Raw genomic sequence first — 27,787 nt, 5'->3', positions numbered from 1 at the left:
GTGTGATTCACAATAAACGCAAGCTAAGTAAGGGGACAAAGCTGCAGTGTACTGTTTTAAAACTGGATTTTCATTCCATTTAGACCTGGCAATTTATTTGTTTTGAACTCTTTCAGTTGTTTCACTATGCCAGAGATGCCTGATGTGTCATCCATATACGAATCTGTGCAGTGGTCAAACAATAATATGTTAGTACAATTTTCCTGCACGAATGATTTCTTAAACTCGAAATTTAAAACTTCGGCTTTCTTTTTAATATTTTTTACTGCCACACTGTGCTGGTCGAAGTGTGACGATAGAAGCCTTAGACCGGAGTATCGATTTTATATAAGACCAAAATTTTCTCAGGTTCTCGGCCAGTTCATTTGCTTAGGTGAGATGGCAGTAGCTGTACATTTCACGCTGAGATCATTTTACAGATGCACGAATCCCAACTGACCATTGCCGTCATCTGCGCATTTTCTTTTGAACTGAGAGTGAACCAACCTTTACTTCTTCAGCAGTTCCCAAATTTTATTGTTAAACTATGGTGGGTCTTATCTGTCAGTCCACGTATTAGGCAGCTACTTCTCCAGAGCCCGATTTACAATCAGTTTAAGCTTTGCCCATAATTCCTCTACATCCATCACACTGGAACTAAATGTTGCCAATTCATTGCCTAAGTGAGACGTTAACGACTGTGTGAAACGTCACTTGTGGTACCACATATTCGTAAGTTAAATTAGGTTGAATACGAGGCACTGTCAAGAAAACATATAATTAATTTAGGCTCAACACGAGCAACCAATGAGGCACCAAATATTAGTACTAATGGCCCAGAACTCCATTGCCAGAACACTTAAACTCAGTCAGTTGCAACCCTCAGTATAGCATTCTTACCCATACTCAGTTGACAGAATCACTGTCCAGCAATTCCAGGGGATCCAGAATTATCTCCCTCCAGTGGATCATTTTAACTGCCCCATTAAAAGCACAGGAACTCATTGTGCCTGCTCCTCGTGCAGGTCAACTTGCAGAAGGAATACTGTTGAGCTGCTCGTGCCACAGCCTTCCCATTGCAAAGCTTTGTGACGATAAATACCAGGCTACACTCGGAAGAAAGCGAGATCTGCTCTAGACCAGTGTCTCGTTTCCGACTCGACTCGCCAGCTCCGAGCCACGTCCCTGCTGTGCAAGATAGCTTGCAGATGGCGCTGCAGACCCACCAAAATATGCAACAGAGAGACAGCGTGAAGCCGAATCGACACATCGTGGGTTAGCTACGTTGCTCATTCATAACTTCACTGTCTCACTCAAATTAGATCTTAGTGGTGATAAAAATATTGTCAACAGCTGTGAACTCTCCCCCTCCTATGTTATCTAATATGTTGTTCCTATATGTGTTCCATGGCTCATTCAGTATCTCAAAACTTTCTACTTTGGGTGTCAGCTAGATCTCAGTCCCGAGACTAATTTGAGTGCGAGAACTTCCCTAGAGGATAGTAAATTTGGAAACTTAGTTACAAATACTTTGACAATTTAGCTATAAAATTTTGAGTCAACATAGCTCAACTCTGAATGCACTCTAATTTCTTTATCTGTATATTATCTGACTAGTATTCATCATAGTACCTCAAACTACCACCTTGCCTAAAAAGCCTCCATATGCAATCCACAAGTATTCTGACACCCAAAGTAGTTGCTTCTTTTGTGTAGTGCGCACCTGACCTATAAAGGCGAGTCCTACCAAATGCCACTCATCCTGCTGTGAGGATGGATCTACCATGTTGGGTACTCTAGAAAGTGCCTTGGCAGCAGAGCCTGTGGGTGTGACAAGTGACACCTGAGGTGTCATGCGATGCACCAGGTTCTGTGCCACCGCTACACCCTGACAGACTGCCTGAATTTACACTTATTCAAAAAAATGAGAGATTAAGCCTCTTAAACAGAAGCATGTTCGAGTTTAAGAAATAAACTACGAAGAAAACACACAAGAAGTTTACTACGTATCTTTCCACTCTGGAGATGTGTAACGGGCAACAGAGAGTTCATCAGCTTACCTGATAAAGGCAACGTAGTCACTTGTTGAAATGTTGTGCCTGTAAGACATTGACATCTGACTGTTGACCTGTGAACTATTTCGTCAATAGGATATAGGATGGATATGGTGTTCTGGGCGCTCAACAGTGTAGTCTTTAGCGCCCGAATAGGATACAGGGTACATGGCTACTCACCATAGTGGGAACACTGAGGGACAGACAGCCACAATGAAACTACATTTAAATGTACTTGAAATGTGACTATCTGTAGTTGAAACCTTAAATGTCCCTATCTGTCATTTGGTGCCTCATAAAAGTGGTGAGTAGCAACCCATTCAATTTCATACAGATAGAATTATGTAACTTTGGCATTCCCAAAGATTAGCCTCAAAAGGATTGAAATCTGGTTTATAGAAATAAAAAAAAAAGTTCCATAACTGACTGGTAGCAGTTTCCTTTATTTATGATAAATTAATAGACACTTTTTATCTTTGGTAATATCCATACAGGGTAAGCTTAATGTGAAGCTTCTGTAGTTTTAGGTCATGTCTCTGACTTATTTTTAAGTATTGGCATACACTGATCTCATCTTCACATAATTAGACATTCGGTTGTCACTGATATGTAGTAGTTTTAGAGAATTTGTACCAAATTAAAGTTAAGCAAGAAAGCAGAAAAGAAAACTGTGAAGGTTAGGAGTAGCACAGTAATTTGAATGCAGTGTTTAAATAGTAATTGAAACTGTTGCCTCTGAAAGTGTTACCCGGATGAGATAAAACGTGAATGTACATAAATCACAAATGAGTTTCGAGAAAACTTGCTGATTGAAGTTGGAATGAAATGAAGTTGTAGACAGTTGTCATATTTTGAAGTTTATTAGGTTAATTTTAAATTATAGATATGTGAGGAGCATTGAGGAAAGCTGTCATAGCTAGTCAAGATTCACATTTAATGATGATTGATATAGTGATGAAATGGAACTGCCAGTGTATTATAAAACATCAACATTAGTTATTAGCTAAGTCAAACCAACAAGTTTTGTTGTAAAACATGGCTGTGTACTTTTCACTGACCTTTGTTTAGAAGGAAAGTCACTCTCATATGTTGCTTCCTCCAAGAATTTTGAAGAGATAATGGAAATTATTTCATTCCCAAAATCTTGTATTTGCTCTTTTCTAAAAACTCTAAAAGTGTTCATCATACTTGTCCTCACCACCCACATTGTGAACACAGAGAAGTCTTTCATACGAAAACTACATAGGATCACACAGTCACTTGCTGGGCTTTGAAATAGTGTGTGTTTGTGAGTTACATGGAACCACCTTTATGTGAAAGTGAATGCAAATCTTTTTGTATTCAGAATGTTTCAACCAATACCAACATTTTTGCCTTTCAGCAGATAGATTTTTGTAGTGATGGAACAAGATTGCTCTCTGGCACATCTTTGATTGTTTTAGAGTCTTTTGAAAAACTTAAGAAGTGGTTTACAAATTTGAGGTTATGGTCCCATATTATAGTGTGGTTACCGTATTTACTCGAATCTAAGCTGCACTCGAATCGAAGCCGCACCTAAAAAATGAGACTAGAAGTAAAGGGAAAAAAAATTTCCCGAATCTAAGCCGCACCTGAAATTTGAGACTGGAAATCCAAGGGGAGAGAAAAGTTTTAGACCGCACTTCCAAATCGAAACCAAGTTGGTCCACTGTAACAGGACACACAATTTACGTCGAATGGATGAAGATACAGCTACAGTAGTTTGGTTCAAGTCATAAGCTTAGCAGTTAAGCTTTACCAGGTAGCCATTGCTATGCGTCAGGCACTCCGTCCGTATTTATATGGGTACCCTTCCCTTTTGACATGCTTCGTCTGGTTTGAAGTGTTTTCTTATTTGCTTTGATCTGATAAGTTCTCTTTGTTATAGGTGTTTATGTCACTCTAAGCTGAAAATGCATTATTGTACTGTGTCATGCATTGTTTGTCGCATTCTGATAATGAGTGTTTATGACCTGTCGCCGCTTGCGGCATGGCTTGCTTTTGTGCACGCTACCGCCGCTTACAATAAAAAAAGAGAGAGGAATTGTCTCATGAGCGAAACAATGACAAGACACTGCTATTTGTTGTCACTTACACTGCTGCTTTCTTTTATAATGATAACAGGAACCAAACAATAGACTGAGTATAATATAAGACGTTCCGAACGAGAGTTTAGCGAAAATTTTTCTCCATTTGAAAATCTTTTCAGACAATTCTTTAGTACATTACATTGTGCACAGAAATTAGAGGCAGAAATCTAGTCAGTTGCCATGCTTCGTTTCTGACTGTATCACTATTCAGCATAAGAATAATACGAATATAAATGTGACATGATATGTATGTTCTTCCACGTTTGTTGCTGTCTTACTCTAGTTTCGTAGTTTATTAGGCAGACAGGATTTAAATGAGATAGCAGCAAACACGAAAGAATGCAAGGCATAATGTTTACATTCGTGTTATTCTTATGGTGGAGACAATACTGCATGTGATTTAACGATTCATAAAACCTCCTATTAGCAACCATCTCATGTCACAGGTAGGAAAAAATTCAGAACGTAGAGTTGGCCATATTGACATACATCCCAAACAGTCTTGCCCATCAGATTTTCGTAGTAAATTTTTAGTGATGACTTCAAATGCAGTGCGTGTTGTTGTTGTCTTCAGTCCGTAGACTGGTTTCATGCAGCTGTCCACGCTTTTTTATCCTGTGCAATGCAGAGTAGCAACACTTATAAAATAAGATTGAAAATAACTTAGAAATTAAATACTGAAATTTGAAACAAAATTTTATTAGGTTTGTAATACATCTTAAACGAAATGTTTAAAATGTGAGTCATGATTCTGAATAACTATCACTAGATTCTTTGTTGCTCATTTCTTCATACAGAGCATCGTCCTTCGTACCATCTAGTGCATCGGATATCGAACATTTTTTAAATGCTTGTTGCACAGTCTGATTTGGAATACACTTCCATGCATCATAAATCCATCGGCACAGTTGAAACAAACTTGCGCATTTTACATGTCCTGTTGGTGTCACTTGTCTGTTGCTTTTCGAAAGCCAGTCTGTGTACATGCATTTAAGCTTGTCCTTATGGACGTCAAGTGGTTGCAGAATTGACGTCATCCCACCTGGAATTACTGCCAAGTCCGTTTTGCTTTCGTCTAATTTTCATTTTACTGCAGGTGTTTTATGGCCTGCGTACACATCTAATACCAACAGACTGCGTAAATCAAGTATTGAGCCAAGACAACAATTCCACACACGCCTAATCAATTCCAACACCACATCCTCCGGAAACCACCCAGTTTCGTCTGCTCATACAATTAACAGTTTTTGGAAACATTTCCAATTTCGGTAAAGTCTTTCGCTTGAAAACTATGAATGGGGGTAATTTATGTCCATCTGTTGTGCAAGGAAGCATGACAGACATCCGCTGTTTTTCACTCCCTGTTGTAAGAACACTTACGCCTTTCTTTCCTTTGGCGTCAACCGTATAATTTGATGGCATGTCAAAATATATGGGAGTTTGGTCAGCATTTCCTATCTGACCAAGAAGGTATTGCTTTGCTGTGCACTGCCTAATTGTGAAGCGCTGAAGTTCCACAAGTTTTTCTTCATAGTTTTTCAGCAGCTTCTGTGCAACTGGAGTTCGCCTCCGAAGTGAAAAACATCAGTGCTTCATAAACAGATCAATCCAGCTGCGACTAACATTAAAATTTTCGATTTCTTGCTCCCTAGCAATTTCATGTGCCTTAATTTTTAAAATTTCAGCGTGCACAGGCAGGAATTTCTGACGCTGTTCCTTAACAAATTCATTTAAAATCACTTCTAGTGCATGATATCAGTCACACTTCGGTCCACTTAATGCTTTCCTGCTACTTGAACATTCAAATAATTTGTCTCTCTGCAGTCGCCATCGCCTGACGTTGCTCTGATCAATCCCGTATCACAGACCTGCACGATTAGAGCTTTGTTCCGCAAGAGAAATAACTCCCCTCTTGAATTTGGCACTATAATGAAAGCACTTCATTATGGTCCACTAACACCAACAAGCACATCACAAAATTCCACGAAGCAATAGGTGTCGCTACGTGAAATCTTAATAAGCCCCAGTGTATCAACTCGTGCAATTCCTGAAGCCTTGTGCATTGTTGGTATTTCTGTGTAAAGAAATTTATTTTTGTTGCTACGAATATTTGAAAGGCTGCCACATTCAGAGATGAACAATACAGAATTTCTATTTACTTCGTTGGATAATGTATGAAAATGCATAGATCGAAACTCGGTGCGAAGGAAAAAAGCTCATCTTCCGCCTTTCTTTTTAGTTGTTTACTGATGCAGAGGTTTTGGTGCCAGTATTTATCTTTGTGCCTGCAAAGCATGCCTGTGTAGCACTACATATATTCGACAGCAGAAGTTAGTTGTAGCGGCACCTTCCAACATTTTTCAGAACTTGCGCTTACTTTGCACTCAATTCTAAGCCGCAGGCAGTTTTTTGGGTTACAAAAACTGGAAAAAAAGTGCGGCTTAGATTCGAGCTTGTGTCAAATTGCTGTTGGGAACACAGATGTCACTTCGTTGGCCTCAATCATGCTATCCTAACTTTGGTTGGACGAGGAAAATTAGTGAAGGTCCAGGCTAAACTGTCATTTCAGCTACTTTAGTTTGGGACAGTTGATTTTTGTCACCTGGTGTAAGAATGAATGTATATTTTTGTCACCCGGTGTTGGAATGAACCTATATTTTCTTATCATTGAACCTTCAGGTATCTGTTGACAGAATGCCAAATGCTGAACCTTTACCTTTCATAAGTATGATCTGAAATGAAACGTAAATATGCTTACCTTTCAGTCTTGCCATACTATCTGTTTTATTAAGTCTTTTTCATTCTACAAATTGGTAACAGTATACATTATTTTGCAGGAGGAAAGTTCAGTTTTTTGTAATTTTATTTATTGGAGTTCCCATAATTTCATTTATTTGATTTGTCATTTCTGTTTTCTCCATGGAGCAGAAACCATTAACTACTTGATAGTGTTACTGTTTTCTGTTATTGTATGGATTGCAGGTGCAAATGTGTAATACAGTGGTACCAAAAGTGCAGAATTATGTACATGTAACATGTATTTACTGTGACCAGTGTCCTTGGTTAACTGGAAGTGAACTGCCTAACAAACTGCATGGAGTATTTATAAGTCAGCCAAGAAGTTTTACCCCCACGCTGTCCTCCACAGTGTTATTCATTACCGTCTCCTCACTGCTGCAACACAGAGCTGTGGGCCCCTAATTGTGCACAGTGTAAACAATATCAGAGTTACAGCAATTGACAGCTAATTGTTTATAGGACAGGTAACTTTGCAACGGACAATGGTGGGATGCTGTTAGTAATATAACTGTTGTGATTCATTTTTATTGTGCACTTTGTTTTTCTGTAACCCACGTTTATTTTGTGCAACATAATGCCGAGAGTTAGCTGTGCATGTGATTGGGACAATAATATCCTGCAATCAAATGAAACATTACGATTCCAGAGACCTTTTCAAGTCTCGTACATCTACGACGTATGTCTGCAGACTGAAGTGACGAATGAAAATTTGTACGAAGTGCCGGATTAGAACCCAAGTTTCCTGCTCACTAGGCAAATGTGCGTAATGGGGCCCCTTAGGGAAATGGCAGCAAGAGAGGGGAAGAAAACCAATGTGCACTCCGTGTGCATACCAGGGGGAGTCATTCCAGATGTGGAAAGGGTCCTTCCGGATGCCATGAAGGATACAAGGTTCACCCATCTGCAGGTGGTCGCTCATGTCAGCACCAATGATGTGTGTCGCTATGGATCGGAGGAAATCCTCTCTGGCTTCCGGCGGCTATCTGATTTGGTGAAGACTGCCAGTCTCGCTAGCGGGATGAAAGCAGAGCTCACCATCTGCAGCATCGTCGACAGGACTGACTGCGGACCTTTGGTACAGAGCCGAGTGGAGGGTCTGAATCAGAGGCTGAGACGGTTCTGCGACCGTGTGGGCTGCAGATTCCTCGACTTGCGCCATAGGGTGGTGGGGTTTCGGGTTCCGCTGGATAGGTCAGGAGTCCACTACACGCAACAAGCGGCTACACGGGTAGCAGGGGTTGTGTGGCGTGGGCTGGGTGGTTTTTTAGGTTAGATGGCCTTGGGCAAGTACAGAAAGGGCAACAGCCTCAACGGGTGCGGGGCAAAATCAGGACATGTGGGGACCAAGCAGCAATCGGTATTGTAATTGTTAACTGTCGAAGCTGCGTTGGTAAAGTACCGGAACTTCAAGCGCTGATAGAAAGCACCGAAGCTGAAATCGTTATAGGTACAGAAAGCTGGATTAAGCCAGAGATAAATTCTGCCAAAATTTTTACAAAGGTACAGACGGTGCTTAGAAAGGATAGATTGCATGCAACTGGTGGTGGAGTGTTCGTCGCTGTTCGTAGTAGTTTGTCCTGTAGTGAAGTAGAAGTGGATAGTTCCTGTGAATTATTATGGGTGGAGGTTACACTCAACAACCGAACTAGGTTAATAATTGGCTCCTTTTACCGACCTCCCGACTCAGCAGCATTAGTGGCAGAACAACTGAGAGAAAATTTGGAATACATTTCACATAAATTTTCTCAGCATGTTATAGTCTTAGGTGGAGATTTCAATTTACCAGATATAGACTGGGACACTCAGATGTTTAGGACGGGTGGTAGGGACAGAGCATCGAGTGACATTATACTGAGTGCACTATCCGAAAATTACCTCGAGCAATTAAACAGAGAACCGACTCGTGGAGATAACATCTTGGACCTACTGATAACAAACAGACCTGAACTTTTCGACTCTGTATATACAGAACAGGGAATCAGTGATCATAAGGCCGTTGCAGCATCCCTGAATATGGAAGTTAATAGGAATATAAAAAAAGGGAGGAAGGTTTATCTGTTTAGCAAGAGTAATAGAAGGCAGATTTCAGACTACCTAACAGATCAAAACGAAAATTTCTGTTCCGACACTGACAATGTTGAGTGTTTATGGAAAAAGTTCAAGGCAATCGTAAAATGCATTTTAGACAGGTACGTGCCGAGTAAAACTGTGAGGGACGGGAAAAACCCACCGTGGTACAACAACAAAGTTAGGAAACTACTGCGAAAGCAAAGAGAGCTCCACTCCAAGTTTAAACGTAGCCAAAACCTCTCAGACAAACAGAAGCTAAACGATGTCAAAGTTAGCGTAAGGAGGGCTATGCGTGAAGCGTTCAGTGAATTCGAAAGTAAAATTCTATGTACCGACTTCACAGAAAATCCTAGGAAATTCTGGTCTTACGTTAAATCAGTAAGTGGCTCGAAACAGCATATCCAGACACTTCGGGATGATGATGGCACTGAAACAGAAGATGACACGCGTAAAGCTGAAATACTAAACACCTTTTTCCAAAGCTGTTTCACAGAGGAAGACCGCACTGCAGTTCCTTCTCTAAATCCTTGCACAAACGAAAAAATGGCTGACATCGAAATATGTGTCCAAGGAATAGAAAAGCAACTGGAATCACTCAATAGAGGAAAGTCCACTGGACCTGACGGGATACCAATTCGATTCTACACAGAGTACACGAAAGAACTTGCCCCCCTTCTAACAGCCGTGTACCGCAAGTCTCTAGAGGAACGGAGGGTTCCAAATGATTGGAAAAGAGCACAGATAGTCCCAGTCTTCAAGAAGGGTCGTCGAGCAGATGCGCAAAACTATAGACCTATATCTCTGACGTCGATCTGTTGTAGAATTTTAGAACATGTTTTTTGCTCGAGTATCATGTCGTTTTTGGAAACCCAGAATCTACTATGTAGGAATCAACATGGATTCCGGAAACAGCGATCGTGTGAGACCCAACTCGCTTTATTCATGAGACCCAGAAAATATTAGATACAGGCTCCCAGGTAGATGCCATTTTTCTTGACTTCCGGAAGGTGTTCGATACAGTTCCGCACTGTCGCCTGATAAACAAAGTAAGAGCCTACGGAATATCAGACCAGCTGTGTGTCTGGATTGAAGAGTTTTTAGCAAACAGAACACAGCATGTTGTTATCAATGGAGAGACGTCTACAGACGTTAAAGTAACCTCTGGCGTGCCACAGGGGAGTGTTATGGGACCATTGCTTTTCACAATATATATAAATGACCTAGTAGATAGTGTCGGAAGTTCCATGCGGCTTTTCGCGGATGATGCTGTATTATACAGAGAAGTTGCAGCATTAGAAAATTGTAGCGAAATGCAGGAAGATCTGCAGCGGATAGGCACTTGGTGCAGGGAGTGGCAACTGACCCTTAACATAGACAAATGTAATGTATTGCGAATACATAGAAAGAAGGATCCTTTATTGTATGATTATATGATAGCGGAACAAACACTGGTAGCAGTTACTTCTGTAAAATATCTGGGAGTATGCGTGCGGAACGATTTGAAGTGGAATGATCATATAAAATTAATTGTTGGTAAGGCGGGTACCAGGTTGAGATTCATTGGGAGAGGGCTTAGAAAATGTAGTCCATCAACAAAGGAGGTGGCTTACAAAACACTCGTTCGACCTATACTTGAGTATTGCTCATCATTGTGGGATCCGTACCAGATCGGTCTGACGGAGGAGATAGAGAAGATCCAAAGAAGAGCGGCGCATTTTGTCACAGGGTTATTTGGTAACTGTGATAGCGTTACGGAGATGTTTAATAAACTCAAGTGGCAGACTCTGCAAGAGAAGCGCTCTGCATCGCGGTGTAGCTTGCTCGCCAGGTTTCGAGAGGGTGCGTTTCTGGATGAGGTATCGAATATATTGCTTCCCCCTACTTATACCTCCCGAGGAGATCACGAATGTAAAATTAGAGAGATTAGAGCGCGCACGGAGGTTTTCAGACAGTCGTTCTTCCCGCGAACCATACGCGACTGGAACAGGAAAGGGAGGTAATGACAGTGGCACGTAAAGTGCCCTCCGCCACACACCGTTGGGTGGCTTGCAGAGTATAAATGTAGATGTAGATGTAGATGTAGAACCACTATGCCACTCTGCTACATTGGCTGTGCACAGTTATACGGACTACCCTAGAACACACATACCTCATTCCAAATTTCCATTCACATCGTAGCCCATTCGATACAGTCGCCAGAACTGATCGTGGCCCCTGGGTTCTGAATTGAGTGGAAATACTGAACTGGAGACTTCAGAGGTTCTGTGACAAGCTAAGCTGTGACTTATTGGACTTGCACCAGAAGGTTCAGAACTGTATGGTCCCCCTAAATTGGTGAGCTAGCTGACTGTGTGTGGGTTGGGCACAAAGGTTTTTTATATTAGGTGACTCTCCTTCCAGTCCAGATAAGCATAGCTATAGGAAACCCAGAAGTATCGGTGTAAGACGAAGGACGTGCCTCCCACATGTGAGAGCATTAAAATCATTATAGTTAACTGCTGAAACATTCGCAACAAAGTGCCAGCACTTGAAGCACTCGCACAAAGCAGTGAAGCTCGCATAATACTGGGGACAGAAAGCTGGTTGAAACCTAAAATTCTTAGCAGTGAGATATTTGGGGAAGTAAGGGTACATCGATAGGACAGGCAAATGGGAAATGGAGGTGGTGTATTTGTCACTGTAGGCAAGAAACTCAAATCTGTCACGGTAGAAATTGAACCTGCATGTGACATCGTTTGGGCAAGATTGAGTGTGAGTAATGTGCATAAAATAGCAATACGGTTCTCCTTGTCACCCAGTGGACTCGTCTCCTGGCATAACTGAAAACTTTAGGGAAAACCTCATCGAGGATATCCACATCGAAGCTGGTACGAGTGATGGTGGCAACAGTGAATACCAAAGCCTAAAGGACAACTAAAACAAGCAGAAAGCTATATGTTTGGTAAACCTAGATAAAAAATCAGTAGTGTCATATGTCAGTGAGGAACTTGAAAGTTTCAGCTCGGAGAAGGAGCGTGTAGAGCAACTGTGGCTCAAGTTTAAAAGAATTGTTGACAATGCACTGGGCAGATTTGTACCCATTAGAACAGTTCGTAATGAGTGGGCACCTCCGTGGCATACAGTATCTGTAAATGAACTAATGAAACAGATTACTGTGTAATAGGTGTAAAACGAAGCATAGGCCTGTAGATTGAGTGATGTCGAATGAAACGTGTTTGGCCGGCAAGAGTGCAGTGCGTGATGCCTTCATTGACTACTGTAGAAGAATATTGTCAAATTATATAGAACGAGACCCGAAGAAATTCTGGTCGTATGTAAAGGCTGTTAGTGGCACCAAAGTTAATATCCAGTGCACAGCAAATTAGAGAGGAACTGAAATGGAGGGTAGCAAAGCGAAATCTGAAATACTTATCTCCATTTTCAAATGTCTGCTTGCAAAGGTAAACCCAGGAGAATTGCCCCAGTTTAATCCTTCTACCACTGAAAAGATGAATGAAAAAAGTGTTAAGTGTCAGTCATGGTCAGTAACATCTGAACTTGTTGAAACAGCCATTGTTTGGGCAAAACTCAGGAAAGCTCCAGATTCTGTTCTCAGTTTGCTACTAAGTTACCCCCTCTTCTAATTACAATTTATTGTAGATCCCTCAAACAAAAAACTTTGCCTGGGAAAAAGTGCAGCTCACACCCATGTACAAGGAGGGTAGTAGAAGTGATCCGTAGAACTACTGTCCAGTATCCTTGACGTCGATTTGTTGTAGAATCTTAGAAAATAGTCTGAGCTCAAACATAGTAAGGTATCTTGAACAAAATGGCATCTTCCGTACCAGCTAGGGTCTGTTCCAAAAACACTGATCTTGTGAAACCTGACCCACAATTTACTCACATGACATACTGAAAACTTTCTATCAAGGCAGTCACGTAGATGGTATATTTCTTGATACCCAAAAAGCATTTGACTCAGCACCACAAATACACTTATTGTCAAAAGTATGATCAAATGGGATATCAAGTGAAATTTGTGACTGTATTGAGGACTTTTTGGTAGGAAGTACATAGCATATTATTTTGGTTGGGGAACAGTCATCACTTGTACAGTAATTATCTTGTTAACAATATTAGTAGTAACCTCAAACTTTTTGCAAATGATACCGTTACCTATAATGAAGTACTGTCTGAAAGAAGCCACGTAAACATTCGGTCAGATCTTGAGATGATTTCTAAGTGATGGAAAGATTGACAACTTGCTTTAAATGTTCAGAAATGTAAAATTGTGCAGTTCAGAATACAAAAAGATGTAGTAGCCTTACACTATAATATCAGAGTCACAGTTGGAATTGGCCAATTCATAGAAATAATGCTTTGTAGGGATATTAAATGGAGTGATCACGTAGGGCCAGTCAAGGGTAAAGCAGCTGGTAGAATCTGGTTTATTGGTAGAAAACTGGGGAAGTGTAGTCAGTCTACTAAGGACATTGCTTACAAATCACTCGTGTGACCCACTCTAGAATATTGCTAAAGTGTGTGGAACCCATACCGAGTAGGACAAATGGGGGATACTGAATGTGTACAGAGAAGGGCAGCACAAATGATCACAGGTTTGTTTTACCCTCGGGAGAGTGTCAAAGAGATTCTGAAGAAACTGAAGTGGGAGACGCTTAAGAATAGGCGTAAACTAACCTAAGCAAGTGTACTAACAAAGTCTTAAATGATGACTCTAGAGATATACTACAAACCCCTAAGTATTGCTCACATAGGGATTGTGAAGACAAGATTACAATAATTGCAGCATGCACAGGGGCTTTCAAACAATCATTCTTCCCATCCTCCATAAATGAGTGGATCAGTAATGGGAAGAAACCGTAATAACTTGTACAATAGGATGTACCCTCTTCCGTGCTCTTCGTGGTGGCTTGCGAATTTAGATGTAGGTGTATTACTCTTAACAGCATTGCAGAGGCTCTCCAGCTGTATTGAAATAGCACCTCAGCATTGAACGGAACAGGGGTTCCTGCCAGCCGTAGGTGCTTTAATCTGGAACCATATAGTTTCATTTTACTATATCACCTATGCCTGGTTTCAGGCAGAATCCACTGTTTTGTTTGAAGTTGATGTGGTTTTTCAATACAGCTGGAGAGCCTCTGCAATGCTGTTAGAGTTTAGGGGTAATACCGAGTGTGCCGAGGTGTGAATGGGTATTTGGTTCGAGGGGGAAGTATGTTAGGGTAGTTGCACAAAGCCACTGTGCCAGGGTGGCATAGAGGTTAGTGCATCTGCCCATGTAGCAGGAGACCCTGGTCTGAACCCTGACCTTCGTACAAATTTCCATTCGTCGCTTCAGTCTGCATATAATATCCTGAAAGGTAAAATCATTTGTTGATGAAATAGTGGCAGACATATTTGTTGTTGCTTTGTAGATTTGGCACTTGAATGTAGGAGAAAAACTTCAATTATTCGAGTAAGTAAATACTAAATTTAAAAAAAAAGAAAAGAAGTTAAACTGATTTTCAGTATTAAAACAGTTTCATCACAACTGTTTCCCTTGAAGTGGCCATAAATTTACATCTCGTGCTACATATAAATCAGCAGTTTTATTTTCCTCTGTTCATTTGAATTGTCTCATCTTACACATAACTCAGCAATTTTACTTTCCTCCATTTATTTGCATCTGTTTTTGGGATTGTGATTTTTTTTTTTCCCCCCTTAAAAGAAGGAAAGACATGGAATGTCCTTTCTCAGGTACACTCATGAAACTAGTACAATATAAAAAAATTATTATTCCATTGTGGCAGGGTGCTACAGCAACCAGTTTCCAATCATTCCAGAATAAAAACAGTCTTGGTTGCAAAATTAGTTAATATGAGTGACACGTTTCACCCTTTTGGCACATCATTAGTTGTGTAAAAGTAGCTGGATGTGTAACCCACCTGTCATAAAGCCGTATAAAATGGATTCTTGTGTTCATTTTCCAGTTTATGTGGCTTTATGATGGAATGTAACAATATTATGAGAAGGAAAGTTGCTACTCACCATGTAGGGGAGATGCTGAGTCGTAGGTAGGCAGATGTTGTGCCTATCTGTGACTCAGCATCCCCGCTATATGTTGAGCGGCAACTTTCCTTCTTACAATATTGTTATATTCCATCTTGGATTTCCCATTGTTTGATTTATGATGGATGGGTTACATGCCCAGCTACTTTTGTAGAATCTGATAATGCCCGAAAAGGGTGAAATGAGTCATTGATATTAACTAATTCTGTAACCAAGACTGTTTTCATTCTGGATGCATAACATTGCTTTGACCTTTGTTAACACACTGTAACTTGTTTCAGGAGGAGAGAGTGTATGCCATCAGTGAATGTAATCTAAAACCAGCGAACAAGAGATTTAGCAGTGTGAATCACGATTATCAAATGATATTTACGGATGAGACAACAGTTGAGTCATGTAATGAAGATGACTTGAACATCCCTCGCTATACATTTCACTTTAAACCTCTAAACAAACTTCCTGACATTGATCTCGCAGTTGGTAAGTAGATTTATGTTGAAGAGACTTCTTCACGAAAGCGTCTGTGCACAATTTTTGTTCGTAGTTAGAACACACCTCATTTGAAGCACTGAAGAATGTAGTTAAAACCAGAATACAAGTCCTAAAATATATAAAGCCATGAATGAAAAAGCAACACTGGATATAAAATATTTTGGACTGGGGATGCTTTGAAGTTTGTGTAAATTTGAGAAACATCTCATTTTCAGATCACCTGTTGACTGTGTTTAAATACTTCATTGCCTGGCTCGTTGAGGAAGATAAGATACACAAAAACAGTAAATTAGTTACATAACTTCAAACTTCTCGAGCAGTTGTTGACTCGAGCAAATATTGGTACCGGGCTTACTGTACTGTATCTGTCCGGTACGGAGTTTTCTTACGTAAATGATCTGGCAGTTTTTATACACGTCATTAACTAAAAAGTTCACACAGTGTGATGTATATGTGCACATTTGTTCTATAATACAGTACAAGCTGCTATTAAAACACCTTAACACAGGGAGAGATGGATTCTTATTACATCGCGAATAATATGTACGACGGAGTGGTTAGTTTAAAGGTAACAGTTTGTCGTATAGTCGAGTCTGAGTCATCGGTAGGCACACGACCGAGACTGAGAATGTTTCTAAGCTTTCCAGTTAATTCTTTTTCAGGGCTAAAGAAACAAGTACACAGGCCATCATTGTCCCACCCACTACAGTGTACCAGTCTCACAGTTTGACTGGGGGTGAGTGGTTGTATCTGGTGAAATTGGTGAGACAAAGGTGGAGATGAGAAGTGGAAGAGAGATTAGAAAGCAGAGTTGCTAATGGTAGCTAGAAACAGTAAGTGTGCAGGTCAGGAATGTGGCACTCATGAGCTCACCCTAGTACAGGCAGGGATAGCTGCAGGTGGCTCATAATGGTGTGGGAGAGTGGATTGGCAGAGGGAATAGAACAGAGGAAGAGGGGGTTCAGAGGAAAGAGGTGGAGTGCAAAATGGCACAGATGAGGAACGGAGGTGGGATGGGGGACAGGGGCTAGCAGAGGTTGAAGCCAGGAGGACTGCCTGATTGAAGGCACGTTGTAAGGACAGTTCCTGTCTTTATGGTGCCGGTATTGTGTGATTCAGCAAAAGCTGCAATTGGGGGAGGGATCCCGATGGAACAGATTGTGAACCAGCTGTTGAAGTAGAGAATGTTGTGCTCAACACACCCCTCCAGCTTTACTCTTGGCCACAGTTTTGATCACGGTTAGCCGGTTAGCAGTCAGGCTTATATAAAAAGCTGTAGAGTTGGTGTACGGTATGACTGCTTTCACAGATGCCTCGGTCTGTGATAGAGTAGGATCTACAAGTGTCGTGCGGGGCCGAACCGGAATACATTGTGCATCACAGGTGAACAGAACGGGTCTCGCACCCGGATATCACACAGAATACCGTCAGTACGGTGAAGGGTTCGGAGTAGGTGTAGCACGAGGCGGATCTCATTTCGTAGATTGGATGGTCAGCAGAATACAGCTGTGTGATGTGCGACAGAGGAAATTATTTAAGAAGTGTAATTGTAGCTATTCTGCCTTACTACATCTCGAGTTCCGCTGATGTACTCTTTGGAAGTAAGCGTGCATCATACATTTTATAATTCCTTGTTCATTTTGTATAAACAAAATTAATAAGGAATTAAGATATTAGGGTATGCAGATGATCTAAACATCATTAGTGATAGGAAAGAATCTGTAACAGCAAATCGAATGTGTTAATCGAGGCTAGTGAAGATGTAGGTCTAAGGATAAGTGAAGACAAAACTAAGTACCTGGTTACTACTAGAACGCCGACAGCAGTAGATCGGGAAATGTTAAAAGAGTTGGAGATGTGCAGTTTGAAAAAGTGAACACATTTAAGTATCTAGGCGTGGACATCACTTCGAGAAATGAGATTGAATCCGAACTGAAGAAGAGATTACGGGCGGGAAATGCGTGCTACTTCTCACTGAATAGATTACTTTCATCACGGATATTGTGTAGGAATTTAAAGATTAGAATATACAAAACTATTATTCTACCAGTTATGCTGTATGTGTGTAAGACTTGGTCTCTCACTGTGCAAAAATGAAAAGCCATTTCGAGTATTTGAAAACAAAATTTTGAGTAAAATTTTCGGAGCAAAAAGGGATGACATTAGCGGAGAGTGGCGAAAACTGCATAACGAAGAGCTTCACGAACTCTACTCGAGCCCTGACATAATCAGTATTATTGAATCACGTAGGCTGCGATGGGCGGGTCACGTAGCTCGAATGGATGAGGGCAGGGCAGCGCGCAGAGTACTGGTAGGGCACCTAGAAGGAAAACGTCCTGTGGGGAGACTGAGGCGTAGATGGGAGGACAATGTGAAGGCTGATTTAAGGAGCCTAGATATTGAAGGTGAATGGAATGAATGGAAGGAAATAGCCCAAGACGTGGATAGGTGGCGAAAATACGTTGCTGCGGTAATGGACTCTCGTGTCTGGTATGACCAATGAGTAAGTAAGTATTATCAAATACAATAATTTCTTAATAACTAAAAATGGGCACTGTGCTACAAAAATATGTAAGCAATCACTTTGCCTCTGCATAGTTTTTCTGGCGCTGGGCATACCTCAGTAGGTTGTTGTTGCTTCTCATAAACCAGACTTTGGTACTTGTTTGAGTTACGTAGCTTGTACTGAAAAGATGTGTACTGGCTAGGGGACGCTACATTAGCTGAGGGCAATGTTTTTAGCTCTACTTGACTTGTAGTGTACTGAATCTAGTAAGAAATTTTCTTAACATGTGCACAAACTTACATGTATAAAACATTGTATGATATTTTCAGTTTGTATGTCAGCATTTCCAGATTAGTTATGTAAGAGAAATCCATACCGTACAGATGACGTGTTGTACAAATACTTATCTATATTTGGTCATTTTTAATGATTTCTTGGTGAGTTAGCTGACAGTTTTCCGCTGATTAACTGTTCTTCTGTAATGTACAAAACAATTCAAACAGTACAGTTATTATACTCCTATTAAAATATCTTTGTTACTAGACAGACTGCAATGGGGTGAGGCAGTGTTGCCAATGTGCAGCCACCCACGCTAGACAGAGCTCTACATGTCCATACAAAATGGCCAACACAGCTAGCATGTGGCACTCGAGAAGGGAGAAGGGACTATCGTTGGGGTGACAGCTGGCAACTAACACTCGCCTTCATCTCCTCTCTGCCTCTCACGTGATTTCTCAGAGTTTACCTGTTGTCCACCTGCATCAGAGGAGTGGACTGCAAACTCTTACATACTGGCCCCGCAGTTATTCTACTATAACTGGTTTCACAAGTGATCGTGCAGTTGAAACAGTGTCAGGCCATGAAAGTATGTGAATTCAAAGAATAATAATTGTATGGTTAATCCAGAAGGATCACTAATGATAAGCAACAGAAAAAATTTGTTTATCGATTAAATTCTTTTCCATTCACAGCAGTCAGTGGCCCTGCTGGTAATCAATTAGTGAGTGTATATATGGAGTGCTAATTAAACACACGAAATCACAGTTAAAGCTTATATATGAATGTCGCCTAGTGAATTCACTGGATCAACAATTTATTTAACTGTTATGTAAATACAAAATCTTATAGTGGCTCAGTTTCACTAAAGCCCAATCGTTAGACCACAAAAAATATTTCTCACCACTTCCTTACAATCCATGTGTGAGATATGGCATCAGATATCACCAGTGTTTCACTAAAAAGTAATTTAAACTCTCAACTGGTGCTCATAGGTTAAAACTCGCAAAAATGTTCAGGTATCAGTTGGTGGACAAAAAACAGAAAACTGTTCCAAATCCCGAGCTGCCATCGTGGGGTGTTCCCTTCTAAAATGTTAAAAATATAAAACGTGTGCAGCCAATATGTCACTAAAGAGACAGACACTGGAACTTAATGCAAACCAATATAACTACTAACTCCCTGAATGACCAGCAGCAACCGAACAAAGGCTCATCGACTCTCAGCCTTGAATGTTCTTGACACCACATGAAGCCTATGGTTAACATGCTGAGAGGAGAACACCTTCCATCGTTGATCATTCTCTTGCTTCACAAATAGTTCTAAGCTTACTGGTTCATTATCAGACAATAAGAATATACGTATGCCCACCCGCATCCCCTCCCCTCCCTACCGCGCGCGCGCGCGCGCGCGCGCGCGCGCGCGCGCGCACACACACACACACACACACACACACACACACACACACACACACACACACACACACACACATTCACCACTTCAAATCATTAGTATATAATCAAACATTGTTGTCTGCTTATATTGAGGATCTTGTTGCACACTTTTCGATGTTGCTTTCTGAATTTGTGTGTATTGCCCTATATTTTAGTTGTACACAGCTTAATGGCCAAGTGAATGATTACCCGATTAATTACTAGGGCTGTCCAAAGAGAAGGCCAGTAGTCACTCTGTGCTAATCAAGGGAGTAGTGAGACCGACAAAAACCACAGCTTTGTTGGGTTTGGCCAAAAAATTCTTAATTAATTGAGAACAATGAGTGGGTGCTATGAGTGGATGGTTCCATTGTGATGACTGGAACTGTGCTTTTGAGACATGTGTTAGGAAAGTTCGGATTACTGTTCACAGTAGCCAACATGTCCTGTGCAATCTCCAAAGTTGCTTCTGCTCAGTTGTTAGAATTTCAGACACAAATTTTGCTGAGATCCTCTTGAGGTCCAAATGTTCCATTAAAATGGAAAGAATGGATCAGTTATTAATTTTAACCTCGTCTTCCAGTTCTCTCACATAATTTGTTCATCCTACATCTCCAGGGTCCTTATTTGATTAGTAACAACGTCATTTGCAAATGTTGGGGCCCTATATGAACTTGCTTTACTCTTCAGTGATGAACGGCAATCTTTGAAGTGGTTGTATCACCTCTCATTTTTCTGTGTGGTACCCATTGCTTCATCCCCAAACACTTGTCGAATCTTGCCTGCTGTCTCAGCTTGAGAATTGCCAAGCTTAAAACAAAATTTTATGTAATAATATTATTCCACGTTTCGTGCCATTTTGCCCACGCACAACACAAAATGCAACAACAACCACTAAACATTTGTTCACATGTCAGTGGCTAGTCAGCGACTGGTTGTTTCGTAGTCCTGAAAAACAAATCAGATGTGCACACTATGTATGCCTATGAATATTGAGTGCACATGCCCCATTACTATTTTGTTGCTTTCAATAACAAAAATTAAGGTCAGATAATTTTTGAACAGCTCTCATACTAAATACATTTTAAATCTTCACATATGATGCAGTGAGAGAGCGATTTGTCAGGGTTACACAATGCTGCATTCATATTACAAGTATCTCTGGAGGATTCAGTGTTCTGGAGCTTTTACATCATAATCAGATGCAATTAAAATAAACTCAGTTACGATTGCCCTTGATCTTGATAAAAGGTTCGACAGTGGCAACTGACTACTGCAGCCATTGTCTCACACTTCGTTTGCAGTCAACATTATATGCACATGTGTGCTATTAATTTCAAAGGTATTTTGCACAAGTACCGATTTGTGCATACTTTCCTAATTTTCATAGTAGTAGTAGTAGTTCCATTTTTTTGTATCTGGAATTTCTGTAGAATTTTTCTAGGTCATGAACTAGATTTCAGCAATATCAGCTTGTGCCACATTCATAACTTGACATGTTGTCCACTAGTATAGGCTAGGAAATTATTTGTCTGCTCCAGTCGTTCTGCTTGCCGTGATGACTGGTACATAATTACCTGCAATAAGAGGTGGCCGATAATGGAAGCATTCCCATGTCTACAGCTGTTGGCAGCTGACAGGCTTAAAAGCTCTTAGGAGCTAATTTTCTCCTTAAAAACTTTGGTTAAGAAATTATTTTGATTATTGTACACAAGCCACTGTTCTTTTATTTTGTTTCTCTATGTGCAAATACCATTGATGTAGTAAATACTACTGGTAATGTTGATAAAGAAATTACTTCGATTACTGTACACAAGCTACTGTTAACTTATTTTATTTTGCTTCTGGGGTGTAAAGCTAGCTCGCCTCCATGTGGTGCACCTCGGGTAACGCTAAATGAGCTAGCACATAATGGCAGTCAGACAAACCGTGAAAGGTTCTCCTGACTATGCAAGTAGACACAAAAAACGTCCTCCTAAGGATATGCCAACAAGGAAACTTGGACCTACGGTCCGAATCTGCCATCTCAACATAGAGAGCATAAGCTATTCTAAGTGCCAATACTTATCAAAACTACTGAAGAAAGACAACATTGATCTGATCGCCATTCAGGAAACACATTGTAGTACTGAAGTACAACTGCGGAAAAGGGGCAAAATACCCAGATTTGAATTACTTGGTGCCTCTTACCACCATACCCATGGTGTTGCAACCTACATCAGACATGATATAGAAAATGCCTCCCTTATCTCCACGTCGTCAGGTGATGGAATCCGTAATGTCACAGTAAAAATTGGGAGCGTAACCATTACAAATATTTATAAACCTCCAACCACTCCATGGCCAAGATCAGTAATTCAGGCTCAACCTCACCCAGCAATCTATCTGGGAGACTTCAATAGCCACCACGAACAGTGGAAATATAAGGAGTGTGATGCTAATGGTGAAACCTTGGTGAAATGGGCTGAAAATGAAAATCTTAACCTTATCTTTGATGCGAAAGACCGTTACACATTCAGATCAGCTGCCTGGGAGCAGGAATACAACCCAGATCTATGCTTCACCTCAACTGACGGAAATAACCAACCACTACCAGCTACCCGTAAAGTCCTGTGCAACTTTCCTCATAGCCAGCACCGACCAGTCATTATTGAAATTGGCAGCCAAATCCCACTGGTGACTTCCATGCCTTGCCCCAGATGGAATTTCAAGAACGCAAATTGGGAAAAGTACTCTCGAGACCTTGATAAATGTCTAGGATGGATACCACCTACCCATAAAATCTATAGAAGATTCATCGGAGCAGTAATAAGCACTGCCAAGAAGCACATCCCTAGGGGATACCGACGAGAGTATGTCCCAGGGTGGTCCAAAAACAGTGACGAGCTCTACCAGCGCTTCCTCAAGACGGGCGACAAAGAACTGGCCGATGACCTTCTCCACAGTCTTGATACTGCAAGACAACGTAAATGGACAGAAGCAATGGAGAGCCTGAATTTCCAGACTTCAAGCCGACAAGCATGGACCCTGTTAAGGAAATTAGGAAGTGGAGCACCTATTCAAAGACAGACAGCAAACGTCTCCCCAAACACCATGGCATCTCATATAGTGGCCACGTCCAGAGCCCCTAGTGACAGAGCACACACGATCAAGATAAAACGAGAACTCAGGAATCTGAGGAATAAGGCGACAGAAACTGAATACGCTCTCCCTTTCTCACTCGAAGAAATAGAAACAGCACTCAAAGAGGTCAAGCCAGGGAAAGCACCAGGACTCGACAGCATTAACCCAGAACTCCTGATACACTGCGGTAAATACACAAAACTCTGGCTGGCGAGATTCTTCACCGACATCATCCAAACCGGTAATGTGCCTAGTGACCTCAAAAGATCGAAAATAATAGCCATCTTAAAACCAGGGAAACCAACAAACTCACCGAAGAGCTACAGGCCCATAGCACTACTGTCAGTAATATATAAATTGTTAGAAAGGCTCATCTACAATAGAATCTGCCAGAAAATACTCAATACTATACCAGTCGAACAAGCAGGTTTCAGACCAAACCGCAGCTGTGTCGATCAAGTTCTCTCACTCACGACGTACATTGAAGCTGGGTTCCAAAGAAAGCTTAAAACCTCTGCAGCATTCATAGACCTGTCAGCTGCCTACGACACAGTCTGGAGAGAAGGCATGATTTATAAGTTCCTCCGCATAATCCCATGTAAACTAACAGCTCGCCTACTAAACAACATGCTGAATGACAGAACGATCCAAGTCACCATGGGTTCAGATATTAGTTCACCGAGGAAATTAAAAAATGGCCTACCTCAAGGATCGGTGCTTGCACCACTCCTCTTCAATCTCTACATTGCAGACATACCGGAAACAAGATCAAAGAAGTTTGGCTACGCCGATGACTGGGTCCTTGCAACGAGAAGTCAGTCATTTGAAGGGGCAGAGGAGACCCTAACAGCTGACTTGGAGAAGATGGGAGAATATTTCCGAAAATGGCACCTGCAACCTAACGCCAACAAAACAGAAGTATCATGTTTTCACCTAAACAATAAAGCGACTAAGAGGGAGCTCAGAATAAAATTCGAGACCACATGGCTTACCCACAATAAAACCCCAAAGTACCTAGGTGTGACCCTCGATAGAACACTCTCTTTCAAAGGTCACCTAATGAAAACAGCAGAGAAACTAAAAACAAGGAATAACATTATACAGAAGCTCTGTGGAACGACATGGGGAGCGGCAGCTACTACGTTATGGACATCAGCCTTAAGTCTCGTCTTCTCAGCTGCCGAATATTGTGCGCCGGTATGGCTAAACAGCCCCCACACCCATAGAATCGATGCACAGCTCAATAACACAATGAGAATGATCGCTGGTGTAATAAAGACTACACCCGTGGAATGGCTCCCAGTACTAAGCCACATACCACCCCCTAACCTACGACGCACAAACGCTCTTATAAGAGAGTACAAAAAGATAATGAGCAATCGGAATCTACCCATCCATGAGAATTTTGAAGATGCCACCCAAAGCCGCCTCCGCTCCAGAAGGTCACCCATCAGAACCGCAATAGCCACATCTGCAACAGAGGAAGAATTCAACATAACCAGCGCCTGGCACCAAGAATGGTCCTTAAAGAACATCAGCAAACTTCCATGTATCTCCCAGAAGCCTCCAGGTTTTGACTTATCACGCAAAACCTGGGCAACTTTAAACAGAATTAGAACTAAACATGGCAGATGCGCCTATTCCCTCTACCAGTGGGGCATGACAGAATCGCCGCTATGTCAATGTGGAGAAAATCAAACTATCCAGCACATAATAGAAGACTGCCCCAGGACAGCCTATGATGGGACTCCAGAAGATTTCCTGATGGCGACTCCAGAATCAGTTGCATATATTAACTCATTAGATGTTTGTTTGTAATTACTTCCAAACTACTATAACTTTGTATAACTACTGTAACATGTGTATTATGTGTAATTTTGTATAATTTTGTATAATTCTGTATAACTATTGTAATAACTGTAAGAATATCTAATGCCAAATTATTACAATTTTGCATATTGATTGTAATAACAATTGTGTCTAAATGCCATACGCTAAATAATTTTGCTTCTCTATGTGCAGATATCATTGGTGTAGTAAATACTATTGGCAGTGTTGAGGTTGTTACGGTGAGAGCAACAAACATGGAAGAGAAGAAACGTGACATTACCATTGTTGACCAGAGCAACACCACGGTAAAGTAGCTTGTGCTTGTTGTGTTGTGCTTAACTGCAACACTAATTATTTTCGATGAATCTGCACTATTTGAGCTTCGTATGTGGCTGTTTTATTGCTGGACTTGTCAAATTTTCAGCACTTTGTTTCATTAATAATAACTTTCGTTAAACCACGTGAGGTATAGTGTTGTCCTAATACAGACTACTTCAAATTTTGTGTCACAAATGCCATTAGGAGCTATTTCTGTATTGGCATTGTTATTTATGTGCACTCTCTGAAAATGGTTTAATATCCTAACAGCTGAACTATTTCTTCAAATCATTTATAATGCATGATGGAAAAATTAGTTGAAGATAAGAAGCTCACGTTTCATGAAGAGTACCGTTAAGCCAACTTATATTATGGAATAAGAAAATTTTCATTTAATTGGGCATTGCTCTTCCATTAAACACGTTCAAAAAATTGTCTTTGATAGATACAGTACAGCACCAATTTTTTTCTACTGGTTACAACATTTTTTAATCCCATCAAATTTCCGTTGTTCACAGTATTAAAGTGCACCCAGTTTTGCATTAACATGTTTATTATTTTCTGACAATTAACATTAGTAAAATTATGTTCATGGTGATTTCACAGATAATGGTGCTGGTATGATGTCGGGCTTAAGGTAATGACCACAAGTGGTATGCCGGGGGCTCCCTGCTCTCCGGATCTACATCAGTATTATTGGCTACAAGACAAAATAATTCGTGGTGCTACTGCTGTGTTCCCTGTTACTGCTACCTTAGCAATATCTGTTAACCGTTAACTCCAAGAAAACTCTCAGCATACTGGCTGAATGAATAATTTTCAATAGAATTCAGATGATGTTTTATAAGTGCGTATTGACAGTCACTTTTTCCCAGTTGCTACCAATCTTAGCTTTCAGTACTATGTGCTAGTTTTCGGATATTATTGTAGCCATATTATTTCCGTTTTAATTTTGCCTTGTGATTATGATCATTTACAGTGTGGACATGTACTTCCCAATATTTGTAGCTAATACTGTAGTTTTATTTACAATACACAGAAGCACTGAACAGCATAGCCTGTTAATGTAGAGTAGGTAGATTGACTGCACCAAGAACGATTTCAATACTGACCACTGTCCATTCTCAATTGACACAGTTGCTTCCATCAGCCACTGTGTAAACCATTTTGATTGTGTATTGTGTTGCTTTGTGAATGAAGTGTTGTGTTGTGTTGGCTGTGTCCAAATTGAATATTGTCTTCAAAAACGAAAATTCAGTTTTGTTAACTCCAAATAAGTGTTCCAGTTTTGAAAAGGAAGAAGTGTGCCAGTTAATCGAAATATGCGGAGTTGGAAACAGTGCTTCCAGTATCCCAGTGAATGGCTTGAAAGTGCCCAATACTCAGCATATTTGTAGATGCCCTCCGCATCTAATGGGTGAACCAACAGATTCAGGAAGTGGTATAATGTGGCCTACAAAGTTTTATGTGGGGAAGGAAATAGTGTGAACATACAAACAGTTCATGAATGGTTGAGTGGTAAGGTAAAAGAAGGTACACAATGTTACAAACTACTGGACATCTTCAACATTGATAACATAAGTGTTATAACGTCAAGTTGAACACATATATTTCAAAACGACACAGCACGTATAAGTCACAGAGCAAGTTGACAAGCAAGACATGTGAACACGGTAACATTCGAATGAGCACTGAGTCCAAGTCTAGCGGCCGCTGCCTGGCTGGCCGCTTAGGTGGTGCAGCTGCTGCATGGCTGGCAGACAGCGCCGCACATAGAGGACGCGTGTAATTATGCAGCGGTACTTCGAATGATCGGTGAGTCACAACACTGTTCCCCCCTTTGAAATTTTGTCACTGGTCTTGATGGAGGTGGTCTGTAGATTGCTAACGTCCATAGGCATTGTTTGACTGGCTGTAAAGTCTCGAGGAGGAGGCAACACGTGCAGACAGAAGTGTCCCCGATGATAACGGGTCGAGATGACAGGAGACGTGGGGGTTGAATCTGCTTGGGCCCCATGCACCAACCTCCCCGTTGCGGCAAGTCCGGTTGTTATAACAGGAGACATGGGCGATGTGTCGGCGTCCATAGGAGAAGGAGGCCAGTAGATTGGCTCTGACAGATGATGGTCATCCGGTTCCTGCATGGGGCAAGTCTCCTGGTGGCGTCCGTTCTTGTGCTGGCACCGATATGTTGGGAAGAGGACTGCATTGTGAGTAATGAGAGATTCCAGTATCCCGAGCGTCAGGTAGAGCCGAAGGTGGTGTAGTGGTATTCGGAACGGGCGTTGCCGGCACACGAGGCCGAAGCTGGTCTGAATGACGCACTGCAACACCCGTGTCCGTCTGGATTTCGTACAGGCATCGGCCACGGTGTCGTAAGATGCGGCTCGGACTCCATTTTGGCCGCCTGCCATATCCCTGTACCCAGACAAGGTCGGCGGTGAACCGGACACGCAAAGGCACCCGCGGCCGTGAGGTGGAAGGCCGTAGAAGATGAAGTAGCGTGCGGGGCTGTTGGCCATGTAAGAGCTCAGCTGGGCTGTGGTCGCCCATTGGGTTGAAACAGTAAGATGCCAGAAACTGGAGAAGCGCATCATCAGCAGCAGAAGAAGTCAGGAGTTTCCGCATCAGAGCCTTAAATGTGCGGACCAGTCGTTCAGCCTCACCGCTTGATTGTGGATGGAACGGAGGGGCCGTGACATGGATAACACCGTGATGAGCACAAAAATCCGCAAAATCGGAAGAGGCAAG

At 41.4% G+C, this 27,787-nt stretch overlaps 1 protein-coding gene across 5 annotated transcripts in view; it reads left to right on the top strand.

Annotated features, from left to right (window-relative positions):
• The window catches only part of LOC126424752 (replication protein A 70 kDa DNA-binding subunit-like), a 415,354-nt gene that overhangs the window by 124,075 nt on the left and 263,492 nt on the right, over positions 1–27,787 (top strand). For 4 of the 5 annotated variants that reach the window (XM_050087475.1, XM_050087476.1, XM_050087477.1 and 1 more), the window contains exons 12-13: positions 15,340–15,538; positions 24,911–25,023. In XM_050087475.1, coding sequence (XP_049943432.1) covers positions 15,340–15,538; positions 24,911–25,023 — 312 coding nt within the window. The remainder of the gene's footprint in view (positions 1–15,339; positions 15,539–24,910; positions 25,024–27,787) is intronic. The other variant, XM_050087479.1, reaches the window with a different exon arrangement.

This window comes from Schistocerca serialis, chromosome 10 (genome assembly GCF_023864345.2).
Source record: "Schistocerca serialis cubense isolate TAMUIC-IGC-003099 chromosome 10, iqSchSeri2.2, whole genome shotgun sequence".
Classification (NCBI taxonomy): domain Eukaryota; kingdom Metazoa; phylum Arthropoda; class Insecta; order Orthoptera; family Acrididae; genus Schistocerca; species Schistocerca serialis.
Note: the sequence above shows the minus strand (reverse complement) of the source record. Positions and strands in the feature narration are given on the sequence as shown.